General features: G+C 42.8%; 1 protein-coding gene across 1 annotated transcript in view; it reads right to left on the bottom strand.

Moving 5' to 3' along the window:
- SLC35D1 (solute carrier family 35 member D1) overlaps window positions 1-14,034 on the bottom strand; it is a 31,391-nt gene extending 17,357 nt beyond the window's left edge. Inside the window, exons 1-8 of the mRNA XM_063137688.1 lie at window positions 13,779-14,034; window positions 12,681-12,714; window positions 12,501-12,587; window positions 10,570-10,637; window positions 7,707-7,778; window positions 5,489-5,557; window positions 4,293-4,395; window positions 2,899-2,991 (exon numbers count right to left, since the gene is read on the bottom strand). Coding sequence (XP_062993758.1) covers window positions 2,899-2,991; window positions 4,293-4,395; window positions 5,489-5,557; window positions 7,707-7,778; window positions 10,570-10,637; window positions 12,501-12,587; window positions 12,681-12,714; window positions 13,779-13,996 — 744 coding nt within the window. The 5' untranslated portion in view covers window positions 13,997-14,034. The remainder of the gene's footprint in view (window positions 1-2,898; window positions 2,992-4,292; window positions 4,396-5,488; window positions 5,558-7,706; window positions 7,779-10,569; window positions 10,638-12,500; window positions 12,588-12,680; window positions 12,715-13,778) is intronic.
- Between the last annotated feature and the right edge of the window lie 1,397 nt (window positions 14,035-15,431).

The following is a 15,431-nucleotide window of genomic DNA, read 5'->3' as shown; positions in this document are numbered from 1 at the left end:
TTCTCAGAGCATATGAGAATGCTCTGAACTCATATGAGAAAGAAGCACAGGTATGGGAAACCTTTCCTAACCCATCAACACAGCTAATTTGAGACACAAGCAGGTCCTTCTTATGACAGCAATGAGCCTAGAGAACCTGCAGTTCCCATCCCACAATACAGCCTGCTTCCTTATGAACCAAGACACAGTTTTTTATATAAGACAGATGTCTATTCCAATAGTATAACCTTGGCAATAATTATGATCAGGCAACATAACGTATCCATGTTGCTGGAATCCCAATGTTTATCACAGATGTGCCTTCCCATGGCTTAATAGTATGGACAATTAATTTCACTGACAAACATTCTATTAACAAAACAGGACTTTGATTTCAAAGAAAATAATGTGTTGGCATAACTTCTCTTTATTCCTTATAGCTCATTTTGTAGTAACTTAATAATGCAGATTAATATAGGAACTATATAAAATGTATGTAGGGGGAGGCATAGCCTTAAATGGGGATGGGGTGGACAAATTAAATCTTAATCTCCTGGCAGGCAAGGATTTATGTCTCCCAGTTGTTTAACAAGAACAGCAACAAAATCACTTTCCCCCCGCAATTATACTGCTGAAATGAAGAATGCTTGCAGTAACTAGGAGTAATTTGTGTGTGTATGGAGGAGCTGTGAGGTCTGTTCAGTTCTGGTACACCCCCTCCCCAAATCCCTAGGCTCAGAATTACTAAAGTCGATATCTTAAACCAGAGAAAACTCTGGTTAGCGGGTCTTAGGGTTCTAGTAAAACACAGATCCTGCAACCCTAAACTCTGCCCATCCTTGGCCTTAAGTATATATTATGAGTAAGCCAATGATTTCCCAGCCCTGTGGATTTTGAGCTTCCTGGATGTTAAACAGAGCAGCTTTTGTTCACCTTCACTGCCAAGAGCTTGCCAGAGGAGAAAACGTTTATTCAAAAAATCAGTAGCATAAGATATGTGCGCAAACACACTGAATACAAACTTCAGAGCCTAGCACAGTGCTGGTATTCTATTCCTTATTTTGTTGGTGCACGTATTTCTACTGAACACATTTCTCCAAAAAAATATATGAATACTGGATCACTATTTTCTATCTCAAGAGAAGTTTTTTTTAAAATGCATCGTCCTGGTCACCCAAAATTCTCCTCGAAGGCAATCATTTAGCTATAATCTATACACGTCTTTATTCAAACTGTTCATTTACATAAAAGCTAACCTGACACCAAGATACAGACTCTAACTTTTCAGAACATATTTTAACTACACCCTGCCATAAGCATTTTAACTAAGCGATTGCCAAATGTGGTTCTGAGTATTAAAAATTGCCGTCTGTCCATGACTATTTTATTCTGTTACAAAACCAACTTTTATTCATGTAGCATTTGTATGCCAGCTCTGCTTCATAGTGTGTCTTTCATCACTGTAGACATTAATACCTTGGCAATAGCCTTATCAATATTTGAACTATATGTAACTTCTTATACACAATGTAGCTGCTCAGGGCCTGCTCCAATTTGACCTTCACAGTGATGTGAAAGAATCCTCGAAGGAACGTTTCAGCATATTTACTAAGCACCTCAAGGTTACATTGGTCTGCATTTGCCTCACACTGGATATGACTGCAGTGCAATTCAGGGTTGTGTCCAAGGAACAGTTTAATCTTAGTTTCAATCCAAGGACATGGACAAATTGTCTGGAGGAGTCTGTCCTACCACATGTCTGCTTCTAGCAGATGGGTATCCATGAAGTAAATGCTTCCATGTGAGGCACTAATTTCCACTGCGTTTGTAGTTATTACAAGCTTCAGCAAGAAATATAATGCCCTGGAATAATGTCAATACTAGTGTAATTGTGTGCTAAAAAAACATAAGGCCAACTAACACCACACACAGAGCCAGAGATGAAGTGAAAGGTACTCAAGTTATGAAAGTAGGTGGCACACAGACTAACAAGTACAGGCTACAGTAAACTAAAATGTTAATAAACATAAAATATTATTTCCTATGATGATCAAGCCATTCCATAAAACAGGTGTGCAAAGAGTTAAGGAACTTAATTTTTACTGTATTCTGTTCATTAACAAAGTTAGACAAGACTGCTTTGTAACAGAAAGAGAAATAATACAGCTGATACAGGCAGCCTCGTGTACTTGACAGAAGTGCAAGATTTCAAAATTACCCTTTTTTCATCCTACTGTCTCTCACATCATACACAGCCAAGCCCCACAGAAGCAGAACAAGACCACACTTAAGCGCCCTTGTGCTGGATCACACACTGCATCTATGTGCACTACAAATCCTAGCAGATGCTCACTTGCCTCCTTTTGAATGGGGAAAGAATTCACAATATCCGTAGACTGTACATTTGAATGGGCGGTTGGGCAACAGTATCCATAAATCCTGTGCTTGTGTATCCAGTCGGCCTATGTTATAATTGGATGCAACAACTGCATAATTACTGAGCACTGCAACTGCAGTTTATTGCACTAACTCTTAACGCTGCTAGTGTATGGCTGTGGATGGCTGTGGAACTGTGGTACAGGACTCTCGTATTGGCTTCCCAGTATGTACTGGTACAAGTTCCACTGAAATCAATACCAGTGTAAGAGTCTTTCACAGCATGCACCGGCCACTATTTGGAGTATGTAAGCTCTAGTGCGCGCGCACAATGTTGTCATGTCGTGTGAACCTGGGCGGCGTGGATTATGTGAGAGATAAACAAGGATTCCTATGAGTTGTTCTAGGGTATCCAAGGGTCATTTAATTAATTAACCCATGGTGGTTTAGCATTGTGTGCAAATTGGCCTAATGTTTTAAACTTCCATACCAATGGAATAAAATAAAATAAAAATAAAATAAAATAAAAACCCAAAGTCTTACCTTTTGCACATCTCCTGTAAAATAGGCAATGGCCAAGGTAGGAAAAATCATGAACAGTGCATTGTAATAAAGGAGGCCATATTTTCCCAGCTCCTGGAAATGAGAAATATGTATTTATCTTGGCTGATAGATAAAGTCTCACACAAAGAACAACACGGAAGAAGACCTCAGTCATCCTCTCCAAATACTTTTTTTTTCCTGTCTGGGTCCTTAGACATAAAGCATCTTCATGTTCTCCCCATTTTCCAAATCATCACTGACAGAAAATTAGTTTTGCCAGCTATATTGTGCATGTTTTTAATTACAGTTTTATGCTACTTTAAGCAAAAATACATTAAATAAGAACTATTAACTGAAATATCAAAGTATTAGTCCATCACTTCTACTCCCTGTCTATCCCTAGACAGACATAAAAAAGAGGGAGACCATAAGCTCTGCAGGAGTGCAAGGGCATATGAAATTTACCCCCAACAGAACTGTGCTGGACAGAAATAAATAAGCACAGACATACTTTGCCCATAAAAAGTCAATCACTTATCTGATGCAGCTGCAACACTGGTTCTCTGTGAAGCACGAATAGTAAGTCAGGAGCCAACCTTGGGGAATGTATATACTTTCCCCACAGCCTCTATCTGCTCTGGAACAAGCTGTCCCCTGATTTGAAGCTACTGATTTGGGAAACCTCAGTTAGCTTTGACCATAGCTCTCACTCACCCAGATCCATTGCTTAGCCGGGATTAAAGGGGAGGGAACATACATTCCCTGGACTGGGTCTTGATTTACTAACCACAGTTAGGAGGCAGCCAATGTTACATCTGTAGTGGCCCATACTTTTTTTAAAAAAAGTTAAAATAACTCTTATCCTACATATAACATATATAAAATATATTATTTCACCTCAGTACTGATGAACCAGACAACTTGCATGTTTCAAACCTCTTTGAAGCCTGATAATTTCATCTTGGGGTGAAATAGCATCACACTAAAAGTAGTCATAGTATGGTAGTGCAGAGGAATGACTTTGGTTTTATGAATATGCTACTTAACTCAAGGAGACAACTGATGGAAATAGAATGATGGATTAGATGGATCTTGGGCTGATTCAGCCTAATAAATGTTATGGACTTAACTCTAAACTACATCTGCATCTGCAGGCCATCCTAAAGATATACAAACTGTTAGAATACTATGTACATGGTATGCTGAAGTTTGCATAGTAAGAGAAAGTAGGGAAATGGAACAAAGTACAGAAATGAAATATGATTTTGACAAGATATGGACTAACAGGCCACTGAGTAATGAATACTTTTTCCAGAAAACTAAAACTTATTCACCCTTTCTTGATCAATAAAGCAGAAGGCTGGATTTAAAATGAAATAATAAGGTAAGCCTACCTTTGAATCTAATTTCTGTTTTACATATGCACCATTTGCAGCTGTCAAGACATCATTGATCAAAATGAAAACGTAACCTTCTAGATCAAATGCCAAATCAGAACTACGGAGGGAAAAGACAAGATTTTAACGTCATGGAAAATGAGTAACTCGCACAAATACTGAACGTGTGCAAACTGCAAGCAGAACAGGATTCTGCAAAGAGGGTCTCATTTGTAGATTGCGTCTCATGTGTGCAAGACGATCCTGTGCAAAGGGAAGAGCCCCTTGCACCCTGTGCTCCATGACACTACATGTAAGATGAGTGCTATAACTTATCTGTACAGGCTTTGGGGGGCAGATGGAGGTGGGAAACAGAGCACTTGGATTGAGCATCTTCATTTATCCTTAACATGAGCTTCACTGCCAGAGAAGAAATCACCAATCAGATAGGCAGGGTAAAAGGGAAATTCTTATGGGAAGCATCATCATGGTAAGGGAGGCTTATTAGGACTGAAATAGAAACTAGCAATGTCACCAGTGAAAGCCCTTCACACTGACATCCCAAACTCTAGGTACTTTTGTGTGTACCACTTGACATAACATGAAGAGCCACCAGTTGAAAATCACTGCTCTAAATTAAACTAACGTTAGCCTGATGTACTGTCACCTGGACATTAATTCCAACAACAACTTGAAATAAAGTGAGCTAGTCAACCACCATTTTGGAATGGAGGAGGAAGAGCACACAGATAACTGAAGAGAGTAGCTGCAGAGTAAGTGTCTGACTTTCTTAGCCTAAACCAAACTTGGTGGCCTCTAGATGTGTTGGACTAGAAGGGGATGATAGAAAGGCACCAGGTTGGGGAAAGCTGGTCTAAACAACTTTCAGACATTGCCACCTGCTATTTCCTAGCTCTACTGGAATCGCAGTCCAGGAAAGTCTTCATATCTGAGGGGGAAAATATTACAGAACAATACTACAAAAATGTCTAGTAAATGTGGTTATTCAGCAGTACAAATTGCATTAATTTATGCTGGCATTTACTTTACCAGTCACGTATTACCTCAATTACATTCTCACAGGGCTTCACCTGAATTTCTACTTACCTTTCACTAACTAGACAGAATCTTTATTATAAGCATATACTTGAGGATACATTAGCATAAAAATGTAACAAAATTCAAGCTATTTTTAAAAGAATTGTAAACCTTACCTTGCAGCTACAAATGCACCAATTATCATTGCAAATACTGTCATCTGAATTCCCCAAGAAAATTTCTTCCTAAGAAGAAAAATCAAGCGCTTTGTCATTACTTCAACTGGTGTTCAAAAATTCCCAATACTCCTCCAGTTCTTAAACTGTGAGCCATGATCTTTCAAGATAGCTTTCTATGAAGTTTCCATCAGAGCTGATAGGCACATTGGGGAGGGGGGATGTAGTTAAGGGTTTCATTTCTGTTTCCCCTCAGCCTTTTGCACTGCTGACAAAGCAAGTCAGTGGTGACAAAACTCAAGATGTGTCGAGTGGTTTACACACGTTACAGCTGCCAATGGAAGCCTTCACATACACGATTACTGTCATAAAAAAGTGAGTAGTCTTCAAGAACAAGCAAGCAAAACATCTTGGCCTACAATGCAATACCGTATTTCTTCGATTCTAAGACGCCATCGATTCTAAGGCGCACCCCATTTTTAGAGATGTTAATTTGGGGGGAAAAGGGCATCTTAGAATCAAAGAAATACGGTAGTTGGTTTCCTGTCAAAAGCTGCCTGAATTTCCTGTCTGTGTCTGCCCTCCATCTCGGAGTTTTGTTTCTGCTGCAAAGCAAAACCCCACCGCCCTCCCTGCACAAACGCAGGACGAAGCAAGAGCCCTTCTGCCACCCTCCTGCTTCCTCCCCGCTGAGCCCAGGGTCGCGGCAGGAAGGAGCTGCAGGGGCTGCGGGCAGGAGGGGGCCGTCCGAGGGGCAGCCTGAAAGGTTCGGGGGTCCTGAGCACAGAGGGGGAGATGAACCCCGAAAGGCCTCCAGCTGCTCTCCGCTGCATCCAGGGCGGGAAACGCCAGAGTTTGGTTTCGCGCCTAAGAAGGGAGGGAGAAGGGGCGGGAAGACGCGAATGGCTCCGTTTCCTTTATTGACTCGGAGTGACTTCTGTGCCGCCTCAGGCAAAAGATCCTCCTAAGTGCCGCCACCCCCCCCCATACCCTCATATAGGGGGGCGGATTCAGTCGTTAACCCTCGTTGGAGCTCAGAGGTTAAAGCAGCAGCAGGTTTCCAGGAAGGAAAAGCAACACCCCTGCAGAGGAACTTAACCACCAGGACTAAATAGCTTTGGATAGCTTTCTCCTCAGAGGGTTTATCAAACCCACTTTTGAGCCATCCAAATCGGTGACGGGACGTACTAAAAGAAAGGACAATACCGTATTTCTTCGATTCTAAGACGCCATCGATTCTAAGACACAGTCCATTTTTAGAGCTGTTTATTTAGGGAAAAAAGTGCATCTTAGAATCAAAGAAATACGGTATTTAAGAATTGCCGGGGCTTCAAATAACAAAGAAAGTATTGTACACTCACTGATATCTCGCATTATAAGTATGACATTGTATCCAGGAGACAACAGCAAAGACCATGGATACCTTCTGAAGTTATACAACTTGGAACAATGGCTCTGGAAAGTTTCCTTAGGTCCCAGATTCACAATTAAATGCCACCAATGTTGACTACAACCCCCAGCTATGCCGGCTGAGGCTGACAAGAGTTGAAGTTCAAAATATCTGGAAGGCACCAAGATGGGGAAGGCCTATCCAAACCCATCCACCAGTGACCAAGTTGACTATTCACCACATGAGAAACCCTCTTCTCCACTCTCCCAACTCAAGAGAAGGGAGGGATGTCTCTCATAACACACTGGACTTTGAGCAGGTGGCCTCTCTGGAAGGAAAAGGGATCTCTCACAACATTAATGCAGCCTGCTCAAAAACCCAATATCCATCACACAGCTTTGGAGCAGAATTCCTGCTTTAGAGCTCAACGCAATACTGTCCTGCGACAGATAAGATTTTTTTTTGGTCACATTGAGTTTTGAAGCAAGCTCAGCACGATAAGAGAAACACCCCCACACATTCTCTGGCATGTAGAGAGAGAGGATTTGAGAAAGGAAAGCAGTCAGCTGCAACTACAAATTATCAGTCACTGGCAAGCAAAAACAAATCTGTGGACCCTTGCCACTGCCATGATTCCCACCCACCCCGCCACTGTTCAACGTAACACAAATACAAAGGGTGACATCTGAAAAAAGGTTTTGTCCCATGATGCCTTGAGCTGAATCTCTGCAGGCCTTCTACTTGACCATATGATGGGAGTTATAATAAAGCTGGCACAGGCTGCACTCTTCACATCGCACAAACCCATGGCACTACCTGACAACTCACTTGAGTAAGATTCCTTCTGCAAACATTGTAAACAGAATGGAAAACCGTCTCAGGACTGTAAACATTGGCAGGCTGAAAGAGAAGGAGAATGTTGTAGGAAGGGGCTAACCATACCAAGATATTCCTAGGCTACTCCCTACCAAGACATTTTCAAGTTACTCTATAGCATCTAAAATAAACATCGAAACAGAGGTGCAGTAACTGAAAGTAGCTGTTCCTAAAAAAGTCATACTAGGCCAAAGAGTTCATTTCTAACATTTGCCAGAAAATGTAGCAAAGAGAGGCCAACCTCTCTCAAAGGCTAGCAAATATAATCCCCCAAATTTGAATAACTTGGTTTGATACACATGTACAAAGCTCAGCTATATATTAGCCATTTTTAAACTTTATTCCTAGAAGCAGTGCATGGAAAAGTTATTTATGACTGAGCACACTTTCTTCTAAGCTCATTCCCTTGAAACGAACAAGGCTCTCAAGTTACAAGGCTCTACAATTAAGGTTATATTTAACCATCTTCCAAAGCTAGTTACTAAAGCTAGTTCTTACCCACACCTTTTAGTACATAGACTCCAGGAGTATTCAACAATGGCATTGTATTTCCCTAGATAAAATAGCAGAACAGCTGGTTTTGCCAACTGTCTACCTTAATGAGCTTTATTAATATACATTATATTTTATGTATTTATGTTTGAATTATATAAAGCTTTAAGGTGATGTTTTGATTAAAGAAAATATTCCAATTATAGAGTACTTTCAAGTAAGTTTCATAAGTATTTTCCAACAATAATTTATGACATTTTTCTGTTTTAGGATGCTAATCAGCACTAAGTCCCAAACCATATTCTCCCTAAGGAATATCTTAACTCTCTGTCTCTGAATGACAAAACATGACAAAGAAACCACTAAGTTGCAGAGAAGAAATCTTAATAGAAACACTATATCATAATTACTTTGTTAGCATGTTTACATGGATCCGGTTTGGATGCAGCGGAAACAACTGGCAGCAATTCCTGGGTTAATTAATGCTCAAATTGCATGTGAGGTGCATCCGGTTTCCAGGAACAACCTATGAGTGCAGCATTTGTAGTTTCTTTCAATGATAGCTGAACCTGGGCACTTTGGGTTGTTTGTGGGTTAAACAATCCCCAAATTGACCAAAGAACAAACCAAGGGTTAACTTGGAGTTGTTTAACCCAAAGTCAGCCCCAAGAGCCCAGGTTCAGATAACAGGGTAACAACCTATGAATGTTGCATTTGTAGTTTGTTTCTGGAAACCAAAGGCGGCTCATGCACAGTGCATGTCCCGAGATACCATCTGTAGGTCCAAACAGGGTCATGATCTACAATTGTGTTTTGTGACAAGGAAATGTAAACTCTGTTGCCATGATGTTATTACCCAACGTTTTATTTATGCATAAACAGATTGGATTCAGACTTATTGTAGTTTGAATAAATCTAAGTATAAGTTTGGATCCAACCCACTGCTTTATTCTTTTTTCCATATACTTCAATATGGACTTCTCCTTTATTTATCTTGAAATGTCTTGTCTAGTCATGCCAATGGGTGGTGTGGAGGAGTACAGAAGGTGAGGAGGAGAGAGAAAGACTGGCAGCCTGGTGCTATGCATATGGAAGTAAGTCCCACAGGATTTTGTGGCACCTACTCCCAAGTAATAGTACACTGAATAGCATCCTAAGAACTATGTTATTTAAAGTCTACAAAAAGCTACTGGGAGAGGTTATCCAGAGTTTTGGAATCTGCAGAAGACACAATTCCATTGCTTGGAAACATAATGGGATGTATGAGGGTGAATAAATTGAAACTTAAGCCAGACAAGAGAGATGTGCTCTTGGTGAATAGAAACCTACCCAGCAACAGTGATACAATCTGTTCTGGATGGGGCTGCCCTACCACTTGAAGAATCCAGGTTCAGAGTTTGGGAGCACTCCTGGACTCAGGATGCTTCAGGATGTCTAGGTGGCAGCAGTGCTCAGGAGTGCCTTTGCCCAGATAAGGATTGTGCACCAGTTGCACCCATTTCCAGAGAAGGTGGTTCTAGCTGGGGCATGCACAACTTAGGGCCCAATGCTAAACATGAATAGGACTGGGCCCTTAGCTAAGTTAGATTACTCTTAATATCTTGGGTCTTCTAGTCTTTGAAGAGTGCCCAGAAACTTCAGCTGCATCCCGCAGGCTTTTGACTGAAACTCATAATCGGAACCCTGCAACTCCTTTTTTATGCCATGTCCACTAGGGGCCAATCTGTTTCTGGGCCCTTCAAAGTGCTGACTATTATCTTTAAATGGCTTAAGAGCAGCATACTTGAAGGATCAACAGAATTATTAACTAGTAAATTCCCTCATGATTTTTTTTAAAAAAATGCTGAGTCAACAGGGCTCTATTATAAAGCATTTTAAGGCTACAATCCTATATCAAGTTACTCAGGAGTAAGCCATACTGAACTCAGTAGGACTTACTTCTGAGTAGACATGTACTATTAAAAGCATTTGCTCTCCTCAGGATAAAGATGTAATCCTACTACTCCTTACCTGGGAGTAAGTCATACTGAACACGGTGGAACTTATGTTTTGAGTAAACATGAAGAGAACTCTGCTGCAAAAGAACAAATCATAGGGAAAGCCTCACTTTCCCCTCTTCTTTAGTTATATCAATCATTTTTTCCTTTAGCTAAGCTGGAAGAACACAGAGCTGTAAGTAAAAACACCAACCAACTAGACCATTTTTATTCACTACATTTCAAGTGATCAATTTTAAATGTAGACATATTGGTATTCGGAGATTTTATTTTAATAAATGCTTAATAAAATTATAACATCATTAATAGATAAAAGTGATCCATACTTCAGTTTCTTTGTGCTGAACAGTCCTGTGATTTGGTTCCCAAAATAGAGAAGAGGTAGTGGAAATGTCTAGAAAATTATAAGAGGGATAAAATAGCAGTCAATAAAGTCAGCTAGAGACCTAACTAATCAAAACTGTTACATGGTTTTGCAACTGGAATAGTCTTTGCCAGGAACACAACATGGCAAGCCCTAGGAAATATGCAATAATGCTTTAACGGTTTTGCAACCTGACTACAACGGGAGCACAAACATCCTTCCATTTCTCAAGACTGCATTCATTTTTAGAAACATAAACAGAACATCTATTCTCATAACAAAGGCACTCCATTTTCAAAGTTACATTGTGACAATGGGAATACTAATGCTGTGTACATAGGAAATGGGAAACCTTTTAACATAATGCTTCGCATGGATACGTTTCTTTTATATACCCAGAGTCATGTTTAAATAGGGCATTAAAAACAATGTCAAGGAACTATTAAAACAAGAAGAGAAACATTAACTTGGACATGCTGGCCAATTCTATCAAAGTTTAAACCGCAATGATTTCAATGGTTTACTCCTAAGTTTGCACGGGATTGCAAACTTGGAGCAAGTTCTTTCAAATTTAGTAGAACATATTTCGGAGTGCAAACTATATATTAAATCAAATGTGCATTCACATTTAGCAGTTGTATGGTGAGTTGATCATGGTGCACAACAGGGGGCAGGGATGGCACCAATAGCAGCTTCCCTGCTGGAGTACGTAGCAGCTTCTGAGGGGGGTTGGGGAGTAGATCACAGTACAACTGGAAAGGTTAACTCAGAGCTCCATCAGACGAGTGTTTTATTGCACGCTCGTTACTGGGCACTTACAGATTTTTGCAGGCTCCTCTCACAACATCACCTGCCTCCTGCACACTCCCGCCCCTTCTAGCCTTCTTCACACCACAAAAAAAAAATCCCAGTAAGTCTGACTTATTTTTCAAGATGGAAGTTGACACTAACTCCTGGTGTGTGCAGGAGAAGCAGTGTGATCAAAATGGCCCACTGAATGGGCCACGTGTAAGTTTTTACTTCCTCTTCAAAAGAGGAAGAAATGAGGGACGAACGCATGGACAGAAAAGCGACGGTAAGCAAACGCAATTTTCGCCTGTGTGATGATGCTCTCACTCTCCATGCACAGCTGTCCCAATTGTACTCACACATACACTGGCTAATTTTTTAAAAACTGTGTTCACACATTTTAACATAAGGTGTAACTGAACCCTAAGGAAACTTTTACAGACCGATCCGTAAAAGTCTGACCTCAGAAAGATGTGCAAACAACCTTAAATATAGCTGTGGTGACTAAAACAAAACCATTTCCAACAATTAATATTAAGCAAACACATATATCCTTATCTGTAAAGGATTTATAACTACATTATTAGATTAGAGCATCCAATAAATACACATATGTGGTTTACTGTGGCATGAACTTCTCACTAGACTCTGCTGCAACAGACTCAGTTACTTCTCTAGAGTCTTTTATTTGTAATATTACACAAAAAACAAACAAACCCTGGAATTTCTTGATAGTAACAGCACTTTTCACACATGTAAAAGTTTGCTCTTATTCGGTCTTCCCCAACCTCGTGCCCTCCAGATGTGACTACAGCTCCAAGCATCCTTGCTAACTAGGGGACACTGGGAGTTGTAGTCCAACACAGCTGGAGGGCACTAGGTTGGGAAAGGCTGCTGTAATTTATCAAGAACAGAAAGCAGTACAAATATTAATGAATGCCTTGAAAGTGTTCCCGTGTATTTTTCTGAAGAATACATAATATATACATGCACACACAATAGAACCACCACTCCTTAATTCTAAGCTTTTGTAACAGGGGCTATGCTTCCACTAAAATGATTTACAAAGCAGGCAAGAGAGAAGACAACAGAGGAATACCATACCTTTCGAGGTATATTTCTGTCAAAGTCTGGAAACTTCACCACCCTGAGAGCCCTTCCCACCCAGAGGACAACTACTGTAGCCAACATCTGTGAAAGCAAAGAGCAAAGAAAAATATCACTATTTCATCCCATACCCTCCCTGCCCTGTTAGAAATTTCCATAATCAAGATTCCAACTAACCTGGCCCAGTCCCACACACAGCGAGGAAGGAAATCTACAACAAATGGCAAACAAATTAAACCAAACAGCATAGATCCTGGGTAAGTCATACAAAATGGAAAAAGCCTAGCCGGTGACAGGAAAAAGTGGTTTGCCTCACCCTTTATCCACCATTAAAACAATTCTCTGGCCAAAATGGGAAAACAAACAAGAACTGGAACTATAAAAGAAATACTCTTTGCCACGGGCAACCAACGCCCCTTCATACATAGTCCTAACATGTTCAAGTGGATTTGCATAGCAGCTGGATGGCATCAGCTACTTCTTATAAGGTATCTATTCAAGAAGTACACATACGTACACATGCAATGAATGTTCAACAAGGAGGGAAATTGTGGGGTCTCTGTGGAAAAAATAATTTTACAATACTGCAAGGAAAGATGACGGAAGGTTTTTAAGGTTTCAGAGAACCCCTAAGGCAGCGTGTTGTGTGCAATTAAAAGGCCAAAGCTGAAAACCAGTACGTGCTCTCTGGAAACGTATGATGCTGTGTCGTGCAACCCTGCACACTCAAAACCGGTAGAGTCCAAAGGGGCTTACTTCTAGCTACATAGGTAGGGGGATTACAGCCGTGGAGGCGCTGTACTCATTCCATTTCCATGGAGCTTGGGAGTAATAATACAAGAGCCACTGAGCAACTTGTGAGCAAGCGACCTACAAGTGGTCTCATAAACGTATGAGCGGGCCGGAGGGGCGCATGCACCACATCCAATGCAAATGCCCTCTAGCTCGTATCTCTGTAAGAAGGGAGATGGGGAGTGCCGCAGGCAACCCTTTCCCAATCATTTAACATGGAGGCTCCTCTTCTCGAACGTCACCCAAAGCAACCAGAGCTGACGCTTTGCAGAAGCCCCGAAGGCGAGCGGGCAGTTAGGTCGCGGCACTCGCCAGCTCAGCAGCAGCAACAGTTCTGAGGAGGGGGAGGGACGCCACCGGCTTCCCCGGCCTGCCTCCCCGCTGCACGAGTTAATCTGCAACGCGGCTGGCGCTGCCCCCTGAACTTCCCCTGGCACCGGCGACAACGAACTTTGCTCGCTCGTAGCTCTCCCGCCCCCTTACCCGTAGCTGGTGAGGACGCTCTTGTTCACCACCACGATGAGGAAAGAGCTGAAGCCGTAGAATGCCGCCGCCAGCAGCTTGAGGCAGACAGTGAGGCTCGGGGCCGCCGCCATGCCCGGCTCCTCATCTCCGCGAGCTGGGACTACTGCTACTGTAGCTGCGGTGGGGGCTTCTCCTTTCACGCCAGCAGCCTGACGTCTGCGCGCGGCCGCCGACATAGTTGCAAGCGGAACGTCAGAAAGGGCGGAGCGCAGCGCGGCAGGCCAGCAGCCAGCAGGGGCTGGGCGAAGGGAGGCGGAGACTTGGAGAGCAAGGGGCTCCCGAAGGGAGAGCCCGGCCCCCCGGCCTGTTTGCTTCGCGGGCGGGCAGGCCCTACGCGCCGTGAGGGCGCAATAGGCGGCTTTGCAGCAGGGCAGCCGGCCTTCCTCAACCGGGTGCTCTCCGGAGAGGTTGGACTACAGTTCCCATCTTCCATGGCCAGCGATGGGTGGTCCTACACATATGGAGGGCAGCAGGCTGAGGACGGCTGCATGCTGTCGCAAGAGGGTTCGCTTTCCAACGAGGCGGCGACCGGGCAGCGAGGCGCGGCTGAACTGAGGACGCTGAGCGCGCGTGACGCTCAATGTGTAGCCGGCAGCTATAGGTTTCCGGTGTTTTCTTTTAATGGGCGGGGAGGATCGCACCGCGGAGGGCAACGGTTATCTCATCACTTTCCTGTCCGCTCACCTGCCTGCCTAATTCACCTTCTCTAAGCTCTAAGGAGTGAAGGAGCTCTCCAATATTCGCGAAATGTACCTATTACGTTGAGCACGCTTTTAGAAAAGTGCGCGTAACAGTGTGCCTTTTATTTAGAAGGAAAAGCAGCAGCTGTTTCCTTGAAAGGAGAGACGATTAAACAGTAAATATTAACCGCCTCTCCCCGTTCCCCTTGCTTTGTATCCGAAGCTGGAAAGGCGGCGGGGACGGACCAGAGACTTCATTCTCAGTTAATAAGCCTGGAAGTGGAGCGCTGAGGAAGAAGTGTGCAAACATCTGTTGCTGGGGAACATGGGTGAGAGGGTGCTGTTGCACTCCTGTCCTGCTTGTCGTCCACTCTGTGAACACAATGCTGGACTAGATGGACCCTTGGTCTGATCCAGCCTGGCTCTTATGTTCTTAAGCAAAAGTAGATAGTGGCTGCTGCTTCTCCTTCCCTATCTTGCTCCCCACCTTTGGATGCCGTAGTGGAGAGGATTGGGCCCATGGGAAAGTGCAGGCAGCCAACTCTGGTGCAGTATAGAGCAGTCTTTTCCCATCTTGGACTACAACTCCCAGCATCCCCTAGCCAGCATGGAGAGCACTTGCTCAGGGTAGTCTGGCATAGGTTAGTCTTGGAAGGTCAGTCCTTTCATTTTCTCTTGCTTGTCTGCATGAACCCTTTGGGTGGTGTATAGTAGGGGTGGGCCTTGGGCCCAGGGAAACCAGTCCTACCCATCATGCCACCCAGTGAGAGACTATGAAAGAGTAAGAGGTTGTTTCCTCTTAGCAACAGTCCCTGCCTTCCCGAATAGCAATTCCCTTTTTTGGCACACAATGACTGTATTGGCGAACATGTGCAGCAGTGGGTGGACTGTTCAGCTTTTGAAAAAGTTTTGCAGCAAATAAAACGGGCAA

Source organism: Elgaria multicarinata, chromosome 1, assembly GCF_023053635.1.
Source record: "Elgaria multicarinata webbii isolate HBS135686 ecotype San Diego chromosome 1, rElgMul1.1.pri, whole genome shotgun sequence".
NCBI classification, from domain to species: domain Eukaryota; kingdom Metazoa; phylum Chordata; class Lepidosauria; order Squamata; family Anguidae; genus Elgaria; species Elgaria multicarinata.
This window is presented reverse-complemented; position numbering and strand designations above follow the sequence as displayed.